General features: G+C 39.9%; 1 protein-coding gene across 1 annotated transcript; it reads right to left on the reverse strand.

The window, feature by feature from the left end:
* Positions 1-15691: 15691 nt before the first annotated feature.
* Positions 15692-20267, reverse strand: LOC106545250 (transcription factor Jun-like). Its single transcript, XM_014061748.2, has one exon. The coding sequence runs from the start codon at positions 20007-20009 to the stop codon at positions 18729-18731; it is 1281 nt and encodes a 426-aa protein (XP_013917223.1). The 5' UTR covers positions 20010-20267; the 3' UTR covers positions 15692-18728.
* Positions 20268-27130: the final 6863 nt, after the last annotated feature.

The following is a 27130-nucleotide window of genomic DNA, read 5'->3' on the forward strand; positions in this document are numbered from 1 at the left end:
TCTGGAATTTATTTCTAGTTTCCAACAAATTAGAATCCAACAAACAAATTTGCTTAAAAACTGATTGCTGTACTTATTTAATAGCCACTGTATTTGCTTAACAACCATCATAAAAAATAGTCATAACTTCAAATCCAATTATGTGATGCCTTAGCAATAGCAATAGCAGTTAGACTTATATACCGCTTCATAGGGCTTTCAGCCCTCTCTAAGCGGTTTACAGAGTCAGCATATTGCCCCCAACAATCCGGGTCCTTGACTTATGACTGCAATGACTAATGAGCATAATTCTGGCCCAGTTACAGTTATTTTTTGAGGACTACATGTTAGCTTCCTGACTAGAAATCTCATGGTCTCAAGATAAAAATGCAAATACAGAATGAAGGAAAATATAAAGTTAGGGACCAGTTTTTATATATTTTTTAAATTGTGCCAAGCCATCTGTGGCTAATGTAAAAAAAAAACAAAATAAGTTTTCAGTACTAGGTGACACATTGTTTATACTTTGCCATGTGAGCCTCCATCTGTCATAGAAAAAACATCAACCCCTTCAATGTTAACTCTCAATGCTTAAGGATAAAAATATTTTTTAAATAAACTATCTATAATGATCAGCTTAACTCTTATCTTCCAGGCAAACTCCATTTTACCCTCATTAAGAGTATCATGCACAAAACTAATACGAAGCATGATTGCCTGATATAAAACAGCGATTGGGGATTAAACAGAAAAAAATATTATAATATCCAACATTTTTCCCATTGGAAGCAATTCATACATCCTGTTACAACACAGGAAAGAGAAAAAAGAGAAAAAGTGTTGGATCTCCAGTTTAGGGCAAGAAAAGACTAGTTAGAAGACAATCTTAGAGAGTCATTTTCAACTAATTTAGAATATGGTACACTAGATGTTAACTAGTGGTACACTTCTCCTGCCCATTTAGCAGTTTGAAAGCATGCAAATGCGAGAAATTAATAGGTACCATTTTGGTGGGAAAGTAACAGTGTTCCGTGAGCCTTTGGCATATAGCCATGCTGGCTACATGACCATGGAAAATGTCTTCAGACAATGCTGACTCCCTCAGTCAAGAAACGGAGATAGCAATAGCACTTAGATTTATATACTGTTGTAAGTCAAGGATTACCTGCGTACTGCTTCTAAGCTCCAGGTACTGTAATCTCAAAAAACACCCTGGGAAATGGAGAGGTATAGCAGTCAGAAGTGTTCCTCCACAGCTACCTGGATGCCTGTCGACAGGTCAATATCAACATTTAAAATCTGTATGCTTTGGTTTTTGCCACTTATTCAACCTCTCAATTGATTCAACACTTGTACAAAAGTTACTAAGTCTTAGGCATCCATGAGTGCCAGCAAATGTTTACCATCGCAGCATAGTTGCTACAGACCGCACAGTTCCAAAGGGTCTCCTGCCAATAATGTGTTGACTCAGTGACTAAGACTCTGAGTTTGTCAATCAGAAAGTTGGCAGTTCCGCAGTTTGAATCCCTAGCGCCGCATAATGGAGTGAGCTCCTGTTACTTGTCCCAGCTTCTGCCAACATAGCAGCTCGAAAGCACGTAAAAAATGCAAGTAGAAAAATAGGGACCACCTTTTTTGTTCCATGGAGAAGGCCCTTCTTCTTGGTTCTACTAGATGGACCTTCTTAATAGAGGGACCCATAATGTACCCTGCCTCCCCACTCTGGGTCAGATAGATGTGACTGAGAAAAGATGATCCTTCAAATAACCTGGCCTCAAGCCATGTAGGGCTTTAAAAGTGACAATCAACACCTTGAACATTGAAGCAAATTGGTGACTAATTCAGCTCTCGCAAGAGAAATGACCCGTGTGCAAATCTAGACTTGCACAGAATCACACAGGCCTCTACATTTTGAATCAATTGAAGCTTCTAGATACTTTTCAAGAGCAGTCCCATGTAGTGTGTATTATAGTAGTCAAGAAGGAAGGTATTGGATTTCAAATGCTTTAAGTTTAATATCTGATATTGCAAAATAGAAATGGCTATTGTGTCTTACAGGGTATTTGAAAGAAAGTATCTGGAGATCTATAGAAAAGAAAAGAAAAGAAAAGAAAAGAAAAGAAAAGCTAAGTTAATCTTGGGAATCTAGTCTGAAATAGTTAAGAGTTGGTACATTGTAATTAGCTTACTGTCTATTTTGCAAGCTATTTACTTAAGATGACAAAGGACCCTCTAGCATGATTAATCAGATTAAGCTTGGTGATTACAGAATATGCTCATTGCACTATGCATTGTTCATATTTCTGCAACCCTTGCAAGTTCCCCAACATGTTCTTGTTTGTCTGTAGCCATGTTTTGACTCTAGTCAAGTCAGCCCAGAGTATTGAACAATATCCCTTTGCTGTCCCAGCTCCCTAAACACAGTAATATGAACTATCACATCAAGTGGCTGGTATAATGGTCTCTGGCGATATCCTTTAGAACAGTGGTGGGTTCCGGATCCCATTGCAATCGCATGCGTATGCATACTTACCACCCATGATGCTCCGCAATGCTCCAGCTGCTTGGTGGAGCGTCGCGCAGGTGCCATACACATACATGTAAGCCCCAAACAGCTCAAATACAGATAAGGCGGGCAGGTGGGTGGGTCCTCTGGAGCACCATAGCGGAACGATACCTGGTGCTCCCAGCAGGCACCGGTTCGCCAGTACCGGGGCGTACCAGTCATATCCCACCACTGCTTTAGAATATCCGTTAGAGCAGAAAGCAGCCAGAGCAACAGTCAGATAAGAGATATCCCAGCCCAAAGAAGGAATGGGGATGTGGAAAGTGTCTCAGTAAGGACTCTCCCTAGTTCCCTGGAAAGTACAGGCAAAGGGAGAGAGAGAGATGCATTCAAACTTGCAAGTTTCTGTTACTGTAGAGGGACGCAGTGGCTCATTGGCTAAGACGCGAGTTTGTCAATCAGAAAAGTCAGCAGTTCGGGGGTTCAAATCCCTAGTGCCGCGTTAACAGAGTGAGCTCCCGTTACTTGTCCCAGCTTCTGGTACCCTAGCAGTTCAAAAACATGTAGAAATGCAAGTAGAAAAATAGGCACCACCTTTGGTGGGAAGGTAACAGCATTCCATGTGCCTTTGGCGTTTATTCATGCTGGCCACATGACCTCTGAGACGTCTTTGGACAGGGCTGCTGGTTCTTCTGCTTTGAAACAGAGATGAGCACCGGCGCTCCCTAGAGTTGGAAACAACTTACCAGGGGAACCTTTACCTTTACCTTAACCTTTGCAATAAAGGTAGTGTTAGTACTCACTATATTGGTTTCTTAGCTGGACTAGCTTGAAGAGTTGACATCTAGTTAGCAAGGTGGGATATACCATAGAGGAAACTGGCCGACAGAGGTGGAAGAGATAAACATCAGCAAGATTTTTGTGATATGAGCAAGTCAATGTTTTTCCTAGAATTAAATCCTGGTTATTCGTTTATAGCAGCAATTAATCTGGCACTGAAATATAACAGGCCAACTTCACTATTTGCTTGATTTCCTTAGCTGGACTACAGACTAAAAAGGAGGAAGGCCAATCAATGCCCTACCATTCTTTTTCTAGATTGGTCAGTTTCTTTTCCCATCATCTGTCTCCCTGCAGTGATTGTTACTTGCAAGGGTAGAACACCTTTATTATGATGACAATATATCATTTGTTTTTAAATTATTAGAAGTGACAATATAGAGTAACATGATTTAGAAGATGACATGGAATGTTTGCTTTCAGTTGCCTTTACCATCCCCACTATTGTACCTTTGGTATTTTTTCAATTGTTTAAGACAAATGCTATCATGTGATGGTGATTTGGATAGCATGAGATCCTGTAAGGATAGGATATGAACAATGGGCTAATTGAGACTGTTATTTGTTATTTATTATATTTAGAGGTGCAGTGGTCAGAGTGCAGTACTGCAGGCTACTTGTGCTGATCACCGGCTCCCAGCAGTTTGGCAGATTGAATCTCACCAGGCTCAAGGCTGATTCAGCCTTCCATCCTTCCGAGGTTGGTAAAATGAGGACCCAGATTGTTGGGGACAATACGCTAACTCTGTAAAACTGCTTAGAGAGGACTAGAAAGCACTGTAAAGTGATATATAAGCCTAAGTGCTATTGCTATTTATCATTTGAAAATTCTGCTTCAGACACTAACCTATCATGGCAAGTTGTAACCAAGCCTTTCATGGAATAAAGTAATGTGAGGGAAAGCCCAAAACTTTTATTTGATTATCAACTCATTGTGAGACAAATCAAATCTAGAATATCTTAAAATTTGATTATGCAGACTCTTAATTCTGTATTTTTCTTCAATACCTATATCTCAAGCATTCTGAGGAGAATCACTGGATCTCCTTTGCTTTTGCAACTGTAGAGGGATTCAGGCAGTGATGGTGAGTCTTTTTGGCACCGAGTGGTACTCGTCTGGGCCACGACCAGGAAGAGGAGCTGCCCAGGGGAAAATGAACTTCCATCTTCCGGCGCACACATGCCATGTTGCTTAGCATGCATGGCGTCGCCTGTTCCTCTTCCAGTTTGGCATGTGCATGTACCGATCAACTGGCCGGCGTGGATGCTCATGCAGGAAAAGGAAAACCAGCTCTTCTGGTTTCCAGCACTGCCACATGCACAAAGGTCAGCTGATTGTCACATACGCATGCCCGCCAGAAAACCAGAAGAGGAATGGGCGACGCTGCACATGCCAAGCGACATGGCTCCGCGTGCCTCTTTGGTGACACATACCATAGGTTTGCCATTACAGGACTAGGGAATGGTCTTGAGAAGAGACAGCAGGAAGAACCACAACCAAGGGAGTAGTGAGATACAGGCCAAAGAAACAAGTTGAGAAAATATCTCAGGCACTCCCTTTTCTAGTTCACATGAAGGTAAACCTAAGGATGAGGAAGAACATTCACAGGTGGAAAATTCTCTAACTATAGCTATTGCAATAAAGTCGCTGTTAACACTAAAAATGGTCCTGGACCTATATGGCATTGGTTCCTTAATCTGATTTACCTTGTGAGGCTCACATCAACTCTTCTTAAATATCAGATTCCTAGACTTCATTCCAGAAACATTCAGGAAATGCATATTCAATACATCACTGTAAAAAAGAAAATTATACCTCTTAAAAACCCAGTATTTAAACAAAACTTGTATCAGAGGCTTATGTCAAAACTTTTCAGTAGACATTCTAGGCAGATCAATTCCATTTGCTTCTAAGGAAAAGACGCTTCTCTTAATTATGTATTTTGTATGCACACTGGATCCACTCTATTCCATCCTAGTCTATGAACTTGACCAAAACTGTAATCAAATCAGCTGAAATGTTCTAACTTCCATTTTTACTCTAGTACATTTCCTACAGTATATTTCCAAAAGATTAAAGGATCAATTCCAAGAAGAAGATCTGTTCCAAACTTTATGATCCATTGATCATCCATTGATCATAAAAAGCTGTGTTTGCCAAAAACTCATTTTCTCTGAGGTCTAGACTTGGTCTCAAATTAACCACAAGGAGTCCTCAATTTACAATGGTTCATTTAAAGACCATTTGAGGTTACCATGGCACTGAAAGAACTGACTTACAACTCTCAGTTATGACCATCGTATCATTCCCCCCAGTCACATGATCAAAGTTTGGGCTATTGGTAACCAGCATGTATTTACAACAATGAAAACATCTGGGAGTAATGCAGGGGTGGTATTTACTTACCTTCGCTACCAGTTTGCAAATGTGACCATGCCCACGTGTGCAGGACCTTCCGCGCATCGCAGAGCATCAAAAATAGGATGGGAGGCTGCGCCCACCCACCACCGCCACTACCGGTTCACCGAACCAGATAGAACTGATTTAATACCATCACTGGAGTCATGTGATCACCATTTGTGACCTTCCCACTGGCTTCCAACAAACAAAGCCAAAAGAGGAAGCCAGATTCACTAAAAGACCACATGATTCACTTAAAAACTACAGTGATTTGCTCAAACAACCATTGCAAAAAACGGTTGTAAAATTGGGCACAATTGATTTGTTTAGCAATAAAAAATTCTGGTTCTGATTGCGGTTGTGAGTCGAGGACTGCCTAGGATGCTGGTTATTTAACTTGAAACTTCTATAGCTTTGAATATATCATATTTGCAAATGACTTTTCGAGCCTGGTTTAATTCTCATTACCTCCACAAGAAGCAGAAACCTCGCCTTTCATGCATGCTCTACAGCTTCAGCCCGCATGAGCCACCCTTCAATTATGTGCCAAAATACTTTGTGGATAAATATTTGTTCTGCTGTCTGAGACGCTACCTCACTCCTGTTTCCCCAGGATCTTAATCCAGCATTTTATGCTTAGCCCATCAATATCATAAGGTGCTTAAATAGAAACTTAAGTACTTTGCAACACAAAACTTGTTTGTATGTGTGCTTTATAATACTTAATTCTTTTAGCTTAGAATCATACCAAGACTGTAGTTTCCTGCTCCCCCACTACATCTGCTAAATTTGTAGAGCAAAAGGACAACTGTATCTTTACTACACAATTGCATAGGCTCATCATGTTTATCTTTTATAAATGTTTCAGATTTGAACATATCACAGTGGTATTCTTGGTCCCATTTTACAAGATATACTGTGTTTCTCTGGAAATAAGACAGGGTCTTATTGCAATAAAGACAGGGTCTTATTTTCTTTTGACCCCTGAAATAAGCACTTGGCCTTATTTTCAGGGAAGTCTTATTATTTTTGAGATGCAGGAGATGGCAAGCATGGTCACCACATGGCTGCTGCTGTGTTGCAATATTTTCAGGGAGGGCTTATTATTCAGGGAGGACGTATTTTGGGGGAAACAGGGTATCTAATATCAATCCACCCAAGGTAACATATTTGGCTACAGAGCTTGAACAATGAAATAGGGCTGTTGCCTTGAAACCTGCTCCTTCTCCCCCCCCCAAAAAAAATGCAGGACTGGATACTGGCTATATTTGCAGTCGCTTCTCTTTTTTCCCAATTGAAAAGAAGATCCAGGTTTGCAAATATCTTTGCTAATAGCCTGAGCACCTGGAAGATCCTAGAACAGATCAGTGGGATGAGAAGGCGAGCTTTCGAGTATGATCTTGCAAATTAGATTAGATGAGTTAAGAGACAAGCGTTCTTTGCCTGTGAATTGTGAGTGAATGTATTTTTGCAGTTTTAAATTTTGCTCTCAGTAGTGAATCTGGGATATAGCAAGGGGAATAGACCCTGTACTTCAAATGGCAACAGGAAAGAAAAGAAATGGACTGAAAGAAAAGAGATGGATTACGCATTGGACTGGATATATAAGGGATAGCCAATTCTGTAGCCTAGTGGCACTGTGGATGAGTGTCAACGTCAGTTCAGATTAAAGCATCAGTCTTCTATGATTTAATTATACATTAAGGAAAACTAGGCTGATGAGTTTGATCCAGCTCTACATGTCTACGTATTTGGTAGTATACCAATGCGGATTAGAGAATTAGGGAAGATTCATACATTGTGGTTGTGGTTGATAAAGACTGCTTTGTTTCCCACCATAAACCCATCTAATCTGGATTTGCATTTGTTTGCACCTGACTAAAGAGACACATCGAGTTTGCTATTATGTTCTACCTATCCCATGGCCCACATCTTATCCAAACTGGCAAAAGCAACAGTGTGTTGGAGAACCAATGGTGGTCTTTGGAGCTTCATCTTCCATGCTTTGGCAGTGTTGGCCCAGGACTTTATGGTTTATGTAACAACTATACATGCTATCTCTTATATGTTACCAACTCTGTGCATGGAATGTAGAGTACAATCAATTTGTGCTTGAGTGAGAGTGTGAATAAGATGTCTCAAAGTAGAATTCTCCTTCTTTACCATCCTATTGTCATTGTTTATCTAACCACTTTTGATGATATATGGACTGGTGACTTCTCTCCCGCCTATAGGAGATTAATTAGCATTCTCCATGCTTGGTAACATACAGGAACTGAAGAATTCCAGAATGTTCTCAGGATTTTCTAAGAGAATATATCGAGGCCAAATTTACTATGGAATAGCAAAATGGTGCAACTGTCCTAAGCATACATTCTGCTATAGTCCTCTGCAGTGGTCTAAATGATGGCATATGTCATGACATCACTGTGCAAGCAATCCAACTTTACATAATTAAGTTGGATTTATTTATTTCAAAGATTTATACAGCCACCCATTTTGTGTATTATAGTCCTGAATGGTTTACAAACAATAATAAAATAAAAAGAATTTCATAGTACAAGTCCCAGATGTTGACAACATTGCAGCTTGTAATGGATATTGGCACTTTTCAAATGACCTACAAACAGTGCAGCACATCTGAAAGCAACTAGGCTTTTTTAAATGGTTATTTTGCTCTTAAATAGTCTTTGATAAGGTTATCCAAGGGATCTTTTGTGATTTTTGTATCAGTTTGCATATACAGGTTCTCTGTCTCCTGAGATATGCCTCCCCACCCCTCAATCTAATAGTCAGCAGCAATTTCATGAGCATAAGTTTCTTTGCTTCCTCTCTAATGGTTGAGTATTTTTTAGTCCCAGAATCAAGAATATGAAGATATGCTGAGCATTTAATTCAATTTTTCAGCACTGCTTAAAAAACTATTAGATCTACATTAGAAGAATGTTATGCACTTCATGTTTTAATAATTTTAATTATGCACTAGAAATGGCTAGAATTCCATGTTAACTAGATCAAAATTGTTTTAAAGCAATAGAGCCAGTTGGTCTAATGCTGAAGGCACCACCGGCCTAGAAACCAAGAAACGATGAGTTCTAGTCCTGCCTTAGGTATGAAATCCAGCTGGGTGGCTTTGGACAAGTCACTGTCTCTCAATCCATCCCACTTCACAACACTGCTATTATGAGGAACATAAGGGGAGGAAGAAGTATTAGGTATGTTTTCTGCCTTGAGTTATTTATAAAAATAATACAGGTGAAATTAAAAATTAAAAGGTCAACACCTGGTTAGAATTCAGATTCAGAGTCATCTGTCCAGAAATTAAAAACATTTGGGAAATAATAACGTAAAGAATTACAACCAGATGGCTATTAAATTCCATTTTTCCCCATTGGAATTTCTATATCACTTGGAATATACAGGTTGTTTCCCTGCTTGCACTGAACAGAACAAAACTCAGAACTTCCCAATCTGTCTTTGCCTATGTATGTATAGGTGTATGTGTATATAGAGACACTTTAGCACAGAATGGCATCCTTAGGTGAAAATAAGATCTAAATATACACAAGGAATTAAGTTAAGAGAGCAGGTTACATGGCTGAACACTGAAGGAGGCCTGGCACTGGTTGGATGGATCAATCAATTATGTAAGCTAGAGCACAAATCTAACAAATACGTAAGACATTTTTTAACATAGGAGGCAGTGATTAATAGTAATTACTATTCATATAGATTTATGTGTAAATTTCAAGCTACTTTAATTTGTTTCAATGTTCCTATTTTTTTTTCAAAATAGCTATTTTATGAGTAGGCATCTGATCACAAAATATCTATAGAGATATTTGTATCTTTTCATTTCAGAAAGGTACACAGTATCTATAATTCTTTCTTTAGTTAACCAAATTCACATGCTTAGATGCTGATCTCTAATTTGCCAACATAACTTTTCCAGTGTATATGTACATTTTACCTTGCAGTTAGGTTTGTGCAAATCCTTTAATATGAGTTTTCTGTAATGTATAGGAATATGTAAGAAGCATTTGTCTTTGGCTCATTAAGGCAACTTTTTCCCAATGTGTGTAGCTGTTTCATAAACTGCTCTTAGCTATGAATGTATGCATATGCATTCACAACTACTCTAATTTCTCCTCCCCCTCCCCCAGCAAAATGAAATAGTTGTGTATATATCAGCAGGCAGAGAGTTGGGCCAGTTTGGAAATACCCAAATGAGATTGAAGAAAGAGGCAGCTGCTTTAATTAGCCAATGAACAGGGCTTCATTCACACTCCTGTGTGTTCCAAAGCCCATCTTTCCCAAGATCTTCATAGGACTAAAGGCAGTGATTTTGAGCTAGTGCTAATTTTGGTGCTTCCATTTTGGGAAGATACAAAGAAGAACACATACAAAATTAGTATGAATATAAAGACAATTTAATGTTCTGATGTTTATATCAAATACTCCGTCAAGTATTTTTTACATACAGTATCTTATAAACATAGTTTTAACACAACATATACAAAATTGCACATTAAAGATTACAAACTAATAAATGTAATCTTTTTTTTATGTAAACAATGTCAGCACAAGAATGTTATACATTCCACAACGCCCATTATCGCCAACTTTTTCATTTCGGTCTCCATTAATTATTCTGGTTAGAAAGTGATAAAAACAAGAGAATGTCCACATTAGTCCCTACAGGCAGAGATGCCCTATTGGTTAGACATACAAGGCAAGTCGCCTTTTAGTCATAAGTGCTTAACACAAAGATTTGAAGATCTAATCCTGTTCCTGTGGAGTCACAGACAAAAGATCCACTATTTGCAACAACAGCAGGTTTGAAATTAGCATTGCAAAATTTCCAACTGCTGCACTGAATAAAAAACATCCACAAACTCAGTTCATAAGGAAACAAAAGCTAACTGCTCCTTCGCAGTATAAGTTTGGAGTATTCTTGTAAACATGGATTTAAATCACCAGTCAATGAAAAGGTGTAGCACTTTTATTTCCTCAATCACTCACTACACTAAAGCAAGATACACATTTAATCAAGTAGAATTATATGTTACTTTAAAAAGATGTGTCAATAATAATTAAACACCTTTTAGTTCTACACATTATGAACGTTATGAAAAAAATGCAGGACCTGAATGCATTTTTACTGTCCTATATTTTATGTCTCATACACCATTCCATGCAAATGTTTCAATTCCATAAAAGCAAACCAAAGCCCGAAATTGTGAATGAGGATTTCACTATTAACATGTGAGTTCACAATCCAGTGCACTTACTTGAAGAAAGTCACTATGAATTAAAAAAAAGCTTACTTCTCTACAGACAAGTACTGTATTCATTTCTGCAACGCCCACCTTACTCCTACTAAACCGGAGGTTTTGTTTGCAACCATTGACCATATACCAGTCCTTGGGCCTTAGATCTGAAGACTCTCTTTACAAAGCGGTAACTGGAACCACTTTTTAGTTTGGTTCTGGACATGTTCCCAGACATCAGCCTTCATAAATGCATCTTCCCTCTCTACATCTCAAAATCTTGACACATCTGAATGCCACCTAGAAGTACAATATAAAATACGCAATACAGTATGATGCTCCTCAAATAAAGCCAACACACTTCTGACAGTACAAAATATACCTATAGAATATCTCTTCAATTCATTTGTCAGGCTACTGTAGGAAACAGAAGCAGAGCAAGAACAGAAGAATACCAGATTAAAGAACAAAAGTTATTAAAAAATAGCTAATTCTGAAATAGGGGTAAGCTATTTCAGAGAAAGAGCCAAAAACTATTTCCAGTGTATTATCCAGAACTGTGCCCATTGGTTACATCATAAATTTGTAAAAGGCATTATGACACTGGCAGTTTTATATATGATTTCCTTATTTCCACCACCAACACAGAATTGGCTCTTTTGATGAAAACTGCAAACTGCCAAGATTTTCAGTGAGCTATCACAACCCTAAGATATCTTTTCTCATTAGTCATTAGCTCAAATGTATGTGCAGTTGGAATGTGTGTGTGCATGTACGTGTGCATTGCTGTAAAGTTGTCTACATTTAATGGAATGTGCTATTTGGAAAAAGCTTTTTGGAATGCTTTGCTGTTCAGGGTTTTTTTTGTACTGTTTGTTTGAGCAAAACATTAAAGAATTTGGTATCCTCAGCAATCACTGTCATCTCTAACTTCAGAGCATTTATGAAATTAAGAACCAGTGGTTCCAATACAGAAGTCTGGACAGATCAATTTGCCTTCAAGCTTTATATCCTCTTGCTAAGGGGAGTATCCATTTATTCTGATTGTCAGTCTTGCAACAGTCTCTGAAAGGACCATCTCTTTAATAAGAGCCATGGTTTCGTTTTCAAATGCTTTTTTTTTTTTTTTACAAAGCCAGTGGTTCTCAACCTGTGGGTCGGGACCCCTTTGGGGGTTGAATGACCATTTCACAGGGGTTGCCTAAGACCATTGGAAAGCACATATTTTCAAAAAAAATATGGAAAACATAAAATAATTTTATGGTTGAGGGTCACCACAACATGAGGAACTGTATTAAAGGGTCGCGGCATTAGGAAGGTTGAGACCCACTATGCTAAGCAATTAAGAGACAACAGAATCAAACAAATCCATTTACCTCCTTCACCATATGATCATATCCTAAAGTTAGTGGTTTTGGCCTTGGTTTGTTGTCTGACCTATAACTACAGTATGATCATGGCACAACTTTCCTGCCTTCAGATAATATTCAAAAACTGTACAAAAAACCCTGTATCATTCTTAGCTCTGAAACTAAGTGGTACACTAGCAATATATGTGAAAGGCTTAACTTGCATGCTTGTTTTAAAGGCACAGGAACGCTGCTTTCCTATGATTTCTTATCATTTAGAATGGCATTATTTGGTATTATTTTAAATACTTCATTTGAATATTTTTGTAATTATGGTGGTTTCAGATAGACTGTGAGGCCATTGGCAATACTGTCATATCTGAGAGGGGTAGAATTCAATAAGAAAACAAGGAAAGATAGCCTAATTGGGATACTGGTATTTATTTTCAGAATGAAATCAAAGCCCCACTCCAAATTTTAAGCAACTACAACATTGCTTAAGGTAATTGGTGACAGGTTTAATTTCATATAGACACGCATCCTGTTTTTTTCTTCTTCGACCCCATTACATTCTACTTGTGAACCAGCTTTGAGTTAAATCTACCTACAGGAACCTAATTCTAGATATTCAAAACTAGATTACAGAAAATTCTGCTTCTAGAAAACCATCCAAAAGTCAAAACTGTTAAGTCACTTTTGAGTAGAACCCAAAAGGGACTGAACAGAAAATCCCAATCTTATCAAAACTCTTTCTGCTTCGGAGAATTACCTTGATCCTCACTAAGCCTGAAGTCAGTCCCAATTCAAGGTATGTCTCCAGCATAAAAATAAATCAATTACATATGTCTCTAATATAAAAAGATAGCTTTGCGAGATTAAATGTTAATGACTATGCTGGATAAATATTTAACCGCACTTACTACTAAACTACCTAAAATCCCACCAACTTCATAGGTCTGAGCATGAAGTATAATTAACTCCAAATTCAACTCATGATTCTTAAACACATACATACACATACTTTTTCACTTCTCAAATGTTTGGATTACCTTATTCTCCTAATAACATGACTTTTCTTGTTCCTAAGCAAGGAAAAAAACCCAGCTCATTTGTATCAAATTTCAGAAAGACACACGTGTTATAGGTTAGTAAGTAGGTCTCTTCTCGAGACTGATCAACTATGGGGAATTTTATGACACATTACTTCACCCAAGGAGCTTCAGAATTCTTTCTTGTATGGGACTCTGTGACGTAATAGTGTGTACTAATCAATCAGTGAAGACCAGTGGGTCAAAGATGAGAATCAGGGAGCTGGAGACCCTTAAAAGTTGTAATCCTATGCATACCTCCTAGTCCTTACCAATAAATCTTCCTGAATGTTATATGGGAATGCTATATTTGGAGGAAAAAGGCTTAAAATATCAGATTTATGCTTTTCTTAGAGAAACATAGGTATATCTGCATTTTATTTTAAACCATTAGCTGTGATTTGTTTCAAAGTAGTATAGTTATCATGATATAATTCAGGAATTCACTATTAAAACTTCATCAGGAACTCTGATGAAGCCATACTCTGGAAGCCATACTGAGTTAGCATCAATAAAAAAAGGCTACGAGTGTACTACAAATTTCTACAACTCAATCTCAGTAGACATACTCCTGATGGAGACATTTTCAATATTATCTATATAATAATTGCATTATCTAATATAACAGACATTTTTCATCTATCATGTCAAATTTCCAGTTTATGTTTCAAACTACACAAAAGGTTAAAACTACACCTTATCTAAGAGGGATTACTCACACCCCACTTAGCAGATTCTTAGACAACTTGAGCATTGCTTTCAAAAAGGAAAATATAACCCAAGCTTATCTGAACAAATTGCCTGAAACATCATACATAAGACACGTTGCTATTATATAAACTTCCCTTGCCCCAAATCTTTCAAATCTACAAAACTAATTTTGCTCTCCACGCAATTGCTAAATAAGTATTTTTAGAACTGATCATGTATAGAAAGTCTTAAACCTAAAGTTATATTATTTAAAAAAACAATATGCTTAAACTGCGAAAGACAAAAATTATATGATTGCATCTGAATGTCTGACTGCAAAATTATACCTAGTTATCAAGTTAAATACCTCTGATTAAAGGAACAGGTGTTTATTTACAATACAACTGCTCCACAGTGGGGAAATACTGACAACAATTAACACAGCAAAAATCACTTTGAAGTTCATTGAGTAATAGAAATATTGTCATACTTAAACAGATTCAGCTTTGCAACAGAAAGCAAGAAATTACAGTAATATGCACTAGGGCCTATGTTTGATTTTTACATCCTTCTGTTCCAGATACATATTATTAAAATGCTTTCTGGCAGCAATATAAAAAGCTAAGCAGTGCTCCAGCAAAATTTAAGCACTTTTATATTGCAGTGATTTCCACGTAAAATTTAAAAAGATACTCTGACTAAAATCATGGGGTTTAAACATATATGAATTTGCTTGACACTTGCTCTAATGTCTTTTAATCCTAGTACATTTAATACTAATAAGTGTTCTACAACTTCCAGGAAAAAAATACACTATCATAATTAAAGCCAATGGCCCACTAACATTTCTAATGGGGAAAAAAACCATTGAATCGAAATTTTCAGGCTAACAGTCGAGTTCTCATAAAGCCAACAACGATTTTCTTAGAATGAATAAAAATCCTGCTGTGAAAACATGCAGGGTTTTACATCAATCCCTACAAAACCTATAATAATGAATGGTGTTTTCAGAGTAAGTCCACACCTGAATGTACATTTCTATCAATGACAAGCATTCCAAATAGAACAAAAAGTGATTCCATTGGTAAGTTAAAAAAGAACCATTGGAAAAGAGTTGTGATACATCACTACTCACCAAGTTAGCAACAAAATTAGTCAGCCTTTTGAGCCATACAATCACCTGAGTATTCACATGAACTGGAGAAGTGCACAAGAAAACCAGCTGCCAAACAACTCTTCTCGTTAAAACTCAACGATAAGTTCTCAAATCCTGCAAAGACATCTTTTTTTCTTGTAACAAGATTTTATCTCTTGATTTTAGGTCAATGGACATCATCTGAACCATCAACAATATTAGAATGGGTTATTTGCCTAATTCACCTTAAGACAGGTGAGTACCATTTAGTCTAGAATTTGGGGGAATGGGTTGTTTTTAAAATTACTTAAAGTGCAAGAGACAAAGTGTATAAAAACAAATCTAATAGATCTCTAAGAGTAGTTTAGAGGCACATGCAAAACAACAACAGCAACCCCCACAGTAATCAGAACAGATGAGAAAAAAGTAAGGATGAAATTTCTTCCCTTGGGAATAAGTATGTTCCCAGGTCATCAGCAATAATGGATAGTCAACCAACAAATGATGCAGCATGTAAACAGGATTTCAAAGACACTGGCAGATTGGTTAGTACATGGAAAAAAATACAATATTAAAAATATCCGGAAATTGTGTCCAAAATACATGGTATTCAGAGAAATTATCACGGAAAAAAGCTTCAAAAACTGCATACATTGGCAATATTTGCCAAATAGGCTAGAAAAAGGCAAACAATTTAGAATACTGCAAATATTTCAAGCACGTCATGTTTTTGGCAAAAACTGTTACAACATACATACAGCATTAACAAGATAATGAATGATCTGCGTGCCAAGGGAAGGCACCAGTTATGATGTGTCTTTTTTTGAAAAAATTAAGAAATAGGATGCTGTTTTTGAAGTAGGAATAATGATTTCTCTAAGCTCCATTTCCAAAACACAATATTCCAGTACAGAACTTACCTGAGAAATTCTCCTATTTCAGTATTACATCGTCTAGAGAACATTTGAAAATATCTGATTTTTAACTGTTAACAAAATTGGAAAGAAAATTATTCATACTAATGTTGACTGAAAATACTAGTATAGATGTGCATTCCAAACAAGAAAAAAATAATCGCATACAGGGAAAAGATAAAGAATATATTATGAAAGTATCTTTGTCAATCAGTGCAAGATGGTTTAATCAAATTAATGTAAGTTTCCTTCACCAGTTCTCCCTCTACTCCTAAAATGCCAAGATTGCAGTGATAGGATTCCAAATCAAAAGCTCTTAATTGCCATTTTTTCTGAAAATCTGACTCCTTCATAGGTATCCATCTAAGTCTAGGATAAACATCAACCTATCAGTCAAGCAGGTTATGTCAATACTACTGCATGAAAGAAAAATCAACTGTGCCCTAGTATGTTTTTGACACAATACTTTCCTGGCAAATATCCAGGCAAGGGTTTTTACTGCATGGAAAGTTGTAGCTGAATCAGAAAATAAAACCACAGGACGTAAGAAAACTGCATTTGGAGAAGGGTAAAAACTATTCTCTGAACTTATACAATGAAATATGTTGGTAGGTAGGGCTGTCATCCATGATAAACAGTTTGGTGGAGTTACTAATAAAGCTCACAAAATACCAATAAAACCATCAAAACCCTTAAAAAAGAAGCAAAAAACAATGTTTATTTCTGATCCCATTTTAAAATAAAACTCAATAAACCTTTCAAACTCAGCTTATAAATTTACTTGCCACCTTCCATCCTGAGAATAAAATAGCTTACACATAGTTCTTCTAAAAATATATGGCTATCTACATTTCTATTAATTTTTTCATGAATTATTCAAAACATAGTTGAATTAACTAATTTATCTTTTTTTAATCCAATTTTTTTCTCTGTATAGCACTATAGTTGTGATCATACCGAGAACAATTACAGCTGGAATGTATACTGTAAAAGATAAAACATTTGATATTTTTCTTCAAAAAGATTTCTTTTATCCTCTTGCATGTTATAAAAATAAACAGATATCCTATAGTTTTAATAAATAAATGCACCCATACCCCTACTTTGTGCTGGCACAAGAAATAATATAGAGCTCATAGATCTAGGGGTGAAAAGCATTTTCTTAAAATCTGCTTTTTAAATAAATATTTTATGTGGCATAGTAGGCTAAATCTCCAGCATCAGAAATGTGAAATTAGCTTCAATGGCAACATTTTCATAGCGACAAATTACGGTTTGTGACTGTTTTCTTTTGTTCATCAAGAAAAATTTGCTCAGCCACATACTCCGTAGTACTTCCTAAACATATAAATGTAGTGTCTCTCAAGCGTTTAGCAAATCTAGAGAACCTCTACAGGAAGAAAATAACAAATAATCTGTACACAAAATTCACTTAACTTTGCACAAGTCTTCTAAATGTTGAAAAACATTTCACAAATCTATCTACTGGCAAATTCTAGAGCTGCTCTCTCTTAAAAATATGTTTTATCTACTGAAATAACTAGCAATATGCATGATATACAAACATATTTACTATTCCCTTACTATCCCATCTTAGAAAATCCACACTGTTCATTAGAAAGCTGTAAATACACCTTCAGCAAAACACATTAGAGTGTCTTTAACCATCCTTGGTAACTTTTTTTTCCTTTTTGCAGAAATGCTAATACATGTTGCACTCAGTGACCTTCAACCACAGAATAAAAATAAAATTTAAGAATCTTTAGAACATATAAAAGTCTTCCACAAAGATAACCTTTGTCCACAAGTATGATCTTTGAAGAGACCTTTGGATTTCCAGCAACAAGACATATTTTTACATTTAGTCAGCAAAGCTCTGGTTCTTCGTTTTAAGCAGGACAAGAAAGCTAGAAAAATAAGCTGTAGCTTCCAGAAAACCAAGGAACAACCCAGCCCCAGACTTCTTCACAGGCTGAAGGTAGTCAGAGGGGTTTCAACTGGAGAAGCTTGACACTTTCCTCTTTCCCTCTGAAGGTTTTGCATTTTTTGTGCTCTTGAAAAGAACCCAAGAGCATTACTTCCAGCTGCTTATTACCAATTTCAGTAATACTTTCATTACTTAGGTGGTTGGCAGGAAACCTGCTAGTTGTTGGAGATGCTTGAAGCTGCCAACCTTTAGTTAAGAATGACAGTTGTTATTTTTAAGAAGTTGTTTCTAGAAAGACTAACACTGTCAAGTCCTACTCTGTTCCATGGGATATTCTTTCTGGCATATTTCTCTTTCTGCCATTATACCAAGTTCTTCTCTGGCTCTTCCGACTTCTATCAGAAACTGGTTTAAGATACCTGCATGGTCTCCCAGAAGCCGAACCTTTCCCTGCCTACTTCAGATGAATGAAGACTACTCTGCAGAAGCCAAAGGATGTGAAACCGAAGGCAGGGCTTCCATGGCCCTTCCCAAGACCATGATCAAGGTCTAATCAACTTTCTGCCGTGCATGCATGGCAAAGTTGGGCGCACTGGTGAGTCTCTCCTTCTTCCGGGAGTCACACGCTTTCAGCAAGCACCGGTCTCCGGCTCTGTGGGTGCCTCCCTGCCGGGGGGTTGACCCCCAACTGCCAAGGTCTGCGCGGGGGCGGGGGCAGCGGCGTTGATGTGACAGCCACTGGAGAGGTGGCTCCGGACCCGACCTTGCAACTGGGTGACCTGGGCGCGGAGGAGGCTGGCGGTGGCGGCCAACTCGGCGTTTTGGCCTTTGAGCGCTTTGACTTTCTCCTCCAAGCGGGCGATGCGCTCCAGCTTGCGCCGGCGGCACTTGGAAGCCGCGATACGGTTACGCAGCCTTTTGCGCTCGGCTTTCAGGCGCTCTTGGCTCTCTGCGTCCAGAGGGGACAAGGAGGAAGGCGGCGGAGGGGAGTCCCCGGACGAAAGACCCGAAGGGGGCGGCGGCGGAGCTGACACTATTACAGGCGCTTCCGGCACAGTCTGCGGCTCTTCCAAAGCCCTGCCAGTCGAGCCTGGCACCGGCAAACGAGCCACAGCCTGGGAAGTGAAAAAAGCGCCGCCGGCCGATGGGCTGGCCGGGTTGAAGTTGCCTAAGGTGGTGTAGACGGCGGGGGGATCCTGCCTGTTGGTCGGGCAGCAGGGGCCTCCCGGGTGCTGGGTAGGCGAGAGAGGCGCCGGGGACACCCCGAGCAGCTGGTTCTGTTTGTGCAAGTCGGCCAGAGCTTTCACGAAGCCGTCGGCGAAGCCCTCCTGCTCCTGCGTCACCGCCTGCGGCGGAACCGAGGGTTGCGGAGACCGGTACAAGAAGGGCGCTCCGCCGGTCGTCGCCACCGAGGGCCCTCCGCCAGTGGGGCTGGATGGGCCGGCGAGGCCCGGGCTCCCCGCTTGGATCAGCAATTGTTCCAAGTCGGCGGCCGCAGGCAGCTTCAGCAAAGGCTGTAAAACGGCTGGGCCCACCTCAGGGCCGGCGCCGACGGTGGTCTCCTGAATGAGGCGGTGCACGGCGCTGCTGGGGATGCCGCGGGGACGCAAGAACGGCCCGGCCGGGGGCAAGGTGGCATTACCCGGGGAGGCCGCCCCCAAATCCCGAGGAGGAGGAGGAGGCGGAGGCGGCGGTGGCTTCCCGACAAGGAGCAACTTGCGCTGTTGAACCGCCCCGCTTTCCTCAGGCGGTTCAAGTCCCGTCGCTCCTCCGGGTCCGGGCCCGCCACCGAAACCCGGCAGCTGCACGAAGTCCGGGAGCAGCTCCAAGCCTTCTTCGCTGTAGTAAGGTGCTATTTCCATCTTCACAGCCACGCGGGCGCCAGTGCGCCCGCCGCCGCCGCCGCTCATGCTGGGCGGGACGGCGGCGGGTTTGGAGGGGCCGGGGCCGCTACGGCGGCCGCCACCGCCAGTCCCCAGCTCTGTCTGGCTTCCAGAGAGAGGAAACGATGCGGTCCCGGCCGCCAGCTCCCGCTTCCCAGCGCGGCGAAGGCTGCAAGCGAGTTTTTCACGCCCGGCTCCAGCTCTCCATCTTCCGCCCCTGAGGCAACCCTTGCCCGGGGCTCGGCGCTTTCGACTTGCGGCTTTTAAAGGGAGAGAAAACTCTTTTTTTTTCGCTCCTTGCAGCCAGAGGAACTGATGTCAAAATGCCTCGCCCTAGTAGCAGCTCCCGCTACTCCGCCTTTCTTGGCTGTGGCTGCGGCGGCCACACGCGGCCCTCTCGGCTCAGCAGCAGCGGAGGGCGGAGCGACGGAGCCGCGTCGCCTGGTTCCGTCTTCCTCCTTTACTCGCCTCTCTCCCTTCTCCCCCGAATAAAACGGGGCTTCGCGTTGAGATCAGCCCGAAGGAAAGCCGATAAGAGAAACCGAAGCGAAATCTCGCTGCGAAACTTTTATTGCTCCCCGACGTTGCACTGCGGCTAATTCGCGCAGGCTACCAGATTCACCTGAAAACCAGGGGCTGAAAGGTGCCTCTCCCCCCTCCCAACTTTCTTACACAGCGGCAGTCCGATGGACGACCTGATAAACCGGTGAAGTAAAAGTGCGCGCAACTACAGGTAATCCTCGACTTGCAACTTTTTTTAGTGATCGTTCAAAGGGAACTGAAAAATGTGACTTTTTCACAGTTATGACCATTCATTGTAGCATCCCTTTAATCATGGGATCAAAATTCAGAGGCTAGACAACTGATTCGCATTTATGACGGTTGCAGTGTCCCAAGGTTATGGGATCATCTTTTGCGCCCTGACAAGCAAAATCAATGGGGAACCCAGATTCATTTCACAACTGTGGCAAAAAAGATCATAAAACACACTTCTCAACAGAAATTTTGGGCTAAATCGTGGTCATACGTCAAGGACTACTTGTAGTAGGTCGTGAGGACCAAGCAGCTATGGTTTTGTTTAGCAGGAAAAAAAGAACAGAGTGACCCTAATCTTGTAGTTTCTTCGTCTTAACGGCCTTCCTGCTTTCATCCTCATTTTGAGAAAATGCTTTTTCTGCTTTGGAAAAAAATCCCTTTCTGTTACAAATACAGAGCCACTAGAAAGGAAATGCAGTGGGGGAAATAGGAACTAGGCTACTTATACAGGTAATCCTTGACATAAGACCACAATCGAGCCCAAGATTTCTGTTACTAAGCAAGACATTTGTTAAATGATTTTTGCCTCATTTTACGACCCTTCTTGCCACAGTTGTTAAGTGAATCACTGCGGTTGTTAAAGTTATTGACATGGTTGTTAAGTAAATCTGGCTTCCCCATTGCCTTTGCTTGTCAGGAGGTCGCAAAAAGGGACACTGCAACAGTCATATATATGAACCCAGTGGCCAAGCGCCTGAATTTTGACCATGTGACTATGAGGATGCTGCAATGGTCATAAATGTGAAAAATTGCAATTTTGAATGGTCATTAAATGAACTGTTGTAAATCAAGGATTACCTGTGTTCAACAAGGAGGTGTTGCCAATGAGCTTTTGCCAAGGTGCATATAAACACTAGGCAAACATCTGGCAACTCTGCTTTTTGTCCTGCACATTGTAGCTTTTATCTTAATCACAAACCATGCCTGAGGCAGCCGTAAATTATCTTTACCTGTTGATAAAGAGGCATTTCTGCTCTTAAACCAAAAACATCCCACAAGATTTTTAAGATAGACAAAAAAAAAGGCCATTCAGTCTTGCCAGTGTTAAGCCCTTTCTTCTCCATCCAGATCTCCACGGCTTCCAGACATTTGAAATAACCATGAGAGCATCACTTTTGGGCAGGCTGCTGCAAAGCCACAACTGAAAACCAGCATACTGATATTAAGCCTGAAGCCTGATGATTTCACTCAGCACCTTCACATCAATGTTGAATAAGAGTGAGGGGAGAGAGAGTGAAACCCACCCTGCAATGCAGATTTCTAGATGTGGAACCTTCTTCCCCAGCAATGCCAATTGTAACCAGTCTTGGAGGAAGGAGAACTACTTACTGTAAATCAATGCCATTCAATTCAAATTCAGATGCTTGGCAAATAGCATGTATGTGTGACAGTTGCAGTGTCCCGGGGTTGTAAGATCATCTTTTGCAACCCTCTGACAAGCAAAATCAATGGAGGACCTGTTAAGATTCACGCAACAGCTTAACAACTGTGGCAAGAAAGATAATAAAATAGGGCAAAACTCAATTAGCAACTGTCTTACGTTGCAACAGAAATTTTGGGCTCAGTTGTCAAAAGTTGAGGACTACAGATATTTTGTTTTATGTCCATGTCAGAACATCCAGATCACACTGACAAAATTCAGCAGTAAACATGTTGATTTGGGAGAGGACAATTTCCCATTTGAGTGTCCCAAGCTAACCCAAACTTTGTGGTCCCATTCCACTTATATTGCTGCAACACTGGCCACCTGCTCTGATTAGTTCCTAAAATAAAAAGTGGAGTTCATGTGCAAAACATTTCTTTTTGGTTACTGTCTTGAACGAATGGCATCACATCCTATGCATTAAGGTTTGTTATCGAAGCTTTCTCAGGCAATTTTATTAGAATAGGTATAATAAAGTCTGTATTGTAATTTATAGGGAGATCTCTCTTTTTGCCTTTGAATTCTAATTTCATGAATGACAGCAAATCAGAAATTTGTCATGCTTCATTCAAATTTGAGAGATGGTATTCAATTCATCCATCTCTCAAATATGAATCAAGCATGACAAGTTTCTGACTTGCTATCATTCATGAAATTAGAACTCAAAGACAAAAAGATATTCAATTCATAAGGGACACGGTTACTCAGTGGCTAAGATGCTGAGTTTATTGATCAGAAGATTGGCAGTTCAGCGGTTCAAATCCCTAGCACCGCGTAACAGAGCGAGCTCCCATTACTTGTCCCAGCTTCTTCCAACCTAATACTTCAGAAGCACGTAAAAAATGCAAGTAGAAAAATAGGGACCACCTTTGGTGGGAAGGTAACAGCGTTCCATGTGCCTTTGGCATTTAATCATGCCAGCCACATAACCAAGGGGACATCTTTGGACAGCAGTGGCTCTTTGGCTTTGAAATGGAGATGAGCACCGGTGTACTGTAGAGTTGGGAACAACTAGCACATATGTGCGAGGGTAACCTTTACCTTCACCTTATTCAATTCATCTCTTCAGCCGAAATAGTTGCTTCAATCAATTGAATATGGTATTTCATGTCCTCAAAACTTGTCCCCCCCAAATGAAGGAGAATCCCGTGTTAATTTTACAAGGAGAGTAATGTCTAACGTGCAACATAATAGATTTAATCAACATTTCCCCTGAGTACACTCTGAATGATTTATTCCACAGACTGTTGTGCACTTCATTAGCGAAAGAAAGTTTTGAAACATGTCAATTAATAAAACTGCTTAGATGAATTTAAAACAATTGTGATATTATTTTTGTAACAATAAGCTTGAACAAAGACACTCCTGATCATATGGCTATCTTTAGAGAGATGGCCAGTCAGATAGAATGTTTACTAAAAAAAGGTAAACCTTCACCAATCTGCTTTCTTCCCATCTTCGAGTTAAGAGGAAAAAATGCCAGTTTAGAGAACTGTGCTCCATATTTTGGCTTTGCTATGCATTGACAAGTCTCTCTCACTGTTGCAGTCCACACTTTTTTTCAAATGAAGTAGACTGTCCCACCTAGTGTGTTTCACGAGCAATAAAACTACTATCGTAATTGCTCCTGTGAATGGCTGGTGAGGCAGGTTTCTATATTCATTTTTATTGCTCACTTAATTTTTTCCTACTTTGTTAGACTTTTATTGCTAAGCATTAGTGAGAGAACTAAAAACAACAATAACATCCTGATGTCCAACCCCCAGAAAAGAAAACTTGCAATAGAAGTGATAGGCACTCTTGTCCGAATTTCTGAAAATTTCTCCAGGCTGTCAGGAATGAAGTTCTTCTTACTGGCAGTGTCTTGGCCAGAAGATGAGATCTAAATAGCCATAGTTTTTTCTCCTATGAATAGTAGAGGTGAATAAGGTTTTCCAAGTGTTATCTACCCTGAAAGAATTGAGGTTTTCTAGGTGTGATTCCCCATGTTCTTCCATTATCCAAGGATAAGACTCTAAATGCCAGTTCTGTTCTCTCTCTTTTTTTTGAATAGGAACATAGAATACTCCTCTCTCCCCACCTTACTACATCATGAACTGTTGCGATATACGTGCAGGTATGCATCTGCCATACTGTAACACGTATAGAACAGAAGCAATAATTAACCATATGATTAAATCAGTAAACTAAAAGCAATAATTGGCCATATGATTAGATCAGTAAGACAAACTGTCCAACTCCAAGCGTTGATTAAATCAGTACCCTTAACACTAAGCAGATCAGCAACCACAGACTTGTAACTAAGCGTTGATTAAATCAGGGGTTACAACTGTTTAACTCTCAAACATTAATTAAGCATTGGATGTTTGCATGATGATAAAAGGTTTATTGACTATGAGTGTTCTTCGAGTCTACATGAGAGTAAATGAGTTACCATATACTGTAAACTTGCACAATCATGATTGGTCCCCATTGGCTATGTGAATCCACCCCTCCCTTGTGTATGCTCAATAAAAAAGGACCCCCAGACTTCATTCTGGGTCGGTTTCGTCCCGAAGGAAATTCGTGTCCGAGTCTTCTTTCCTCATTGGCTTCATGAACCACCCGCGGAGAAATCGCATCTGGTGACCCCGACGTGATGATCTGTGCTGCCCATCTCATCTCACCCTCGGCCGGGAAAAGCCTCGCACCCAGGGCCGGCCGTCTGCGAACGGAGCACCCTCTCAATTCGTGAGTATGGGATCGGGTTTCTCGAAAGAACAGGAAGCGCACCTTCATGAGCTTCGGGATATCTAAATTTTCTAGTGTAATTATTCAAGCGATGGGCAAGTCGCTTCCCGTTTTCCCCTCAAAAGCATTTAATTGACTTATTGACTGATGTCTAAAATCATTGTCCAATCTACCCGGAAAAAGGGGTCTTTAAAGCTCTCCTTATGGATAAAATTGGGCACCTACTTCCATGAGGAACCCCGAGCCCCTCTGGGCGTTTTAACAACATGGCGTTTACTTATCAAAAAGGCCTAGCAAGCCCCTTCCTCTTCCCTTCTCTCTTCTTCTCCATCAATATTGAAACATGTGATCACCTTTTCTGGTCAGGGCTCAAGCCATGTGGTCCTGTCCAACAGTAAACCATCTTTCCAAGCAGCCTCCATGTCTCCAGTGTCTTCTTCCCCACTTGGAGCTGAACCCAGAAGGACATTTCTCTCAACAATTGGCGACCCACAGATGGGACTCCAAGCTAGCCTAACAAATGGATATGGCCCAGGTAAGCCTCCCATGCTGGCACAGACCCCATTGAGTCTGAGGGTGGACTTTATCTTGGCCTTAACCATTGGATCTAGGTTTTAAAGGGGTTTTGAGTTTGAGCTCAAAGGCTGCCTGGAAAGAAGGTGAGTACCTTTAAATTTTAATTCTCTAAAGTTTAAATTTTTGTTGTTGTTTCTGTTGTTCTGTGATAATACAGGAAAACTAATTTGGCTACATAAAGGTACTTAAAAGAAAAGGGAAAAATGTTGAGGTTTCTTTTTTTTCTCCTGTCTCTTTGTCTCTTTGTCTTCTATGTAACCACGTGGTTTGTTTGTTAAGATTTGTGCCTTCCCTAATTTGACATATTTGTGCTAGGAATGTAGGATGTGAAAACCTGAGAGTTCTGTTTTTCCCTTCTTATTTTCTCCTTGTTCTTGTGTAAATGTGTGACTAAGTCTTTGTGCACCCTCAAGGTCTAAACTGGCAGAAATAGCCTTCGCTCAGTTTGTTTCCCCCCCCCCCAAAAAAAGAGTACAGATAAGGTTTTTTTTCCTTCCTTCCATCCCTTTGCCTTAAAGTAACAACCCAGGAAATGTTTTAAGTTCATTTACAGGAAAAGTTTCATCCTTGCTTCTATCGTGTGTTTAAATGATTTTACCTGTTTATTTCCTTCCTGAAGCATGTGAATCCAGACCCCATTTTGCATCTGTGATATCCCCATAAATGTTACCAGTTTATCTGTTTAGTAACTGATGATTTTACCTTTTTTTTTACTCTGCCTGCAAGCTTTCTACCCACCCAGCCCCAAGCCCCTCCCTTACCCTTAATCCCCCAACAATGCCTTTTCTGTGGGGGAGGGAACCTTGTTTTCATGTTTTTCAGGCCTGGAAGATTTACTCTTCAGGTGAGTAAAGATTTTTTCTTTTGGGGGAGAAGGAGAGTGTAGCCTTGTGTGTGCATGTAAAAACCCTCTGCACATTTATCTGGCCAACCTACTCGAAACCTGGCCTCTAGAAGACAGTTTTCATTTAGATTTTGTAACAAGTTTGCTGATTTTCTGGCCACCATCAGATGAACTGAAGATAAATTCTACCTGAGTTTCTTCCCCAAAGCGATTAAAGCCTGACTGAATGGGAAGACCTAGGTAATTGGACTTGATTACTTTGATGTAATGTCTGTTAAAAAATAAATTCTTAGGTGTGCATCTAATAACATGTGGAATTGAATTGAACTGATGTTTGATCAGCTAGCTAAATAAATAAATAAATAAGCTTGGGCTTGAAGCTGTGGGGAGGGAAGAGTAGTTGGGATTTAAACTGCTTTCTGAGTTTCCCCATTGCTTGGAGAATGAGCCATAAGTTCTCCAAGGAAAGAAATTTGAAGATTTAAAGTGACAGAACCTCCCCCAGGCCTGAAAGTGTTGTTTCATGGTATGTGTGCATGTGTGTGTGTAATCATTTTCAGACCTGGAGGGAAGTTGAAATTTCTTAATAATAGAAAATGGAGCTCATTGGCTTATGTACAGCTCCCTGAAATAATTGTAATAACTGCTTTGTATGAAAGAAGAATGAAATGGGATATTTTTGTATGTGAAATTAATTTACACAAGCAGCCTGATTGCAGTGCAAATGTATGTCGATGGTAAAAGTTGGTATGAATGTAC

This window comes from Thamnophis sirtalis, unplaced genomic scaffold (assembly GCF_051295495.1).
Source record: "Thamnophis sirtalis isolate CommonGarterSnake01/CBP01778 unplaced genomic scaffold, rThaSir2_p1.2 scaffold_5, whole genome shotgun sequence".
NCBI classification, from domain to species: Eukaryota; Metazoa; Chordata; class Lepidosauria; order Squamata; family Natricidae; genus Thamnophis; species Thamnophis sirtalis.

Excerpts from the sequence above, each read along its gene's own strand:
- LOC106545250 (XM_014061748.2), bottom strand. The coding sequence starts at position 20,009 with ATGAGCGGCGGCGGCGGCGGGCGCACTGGCGCCCGCGTGGCTGTGAAG.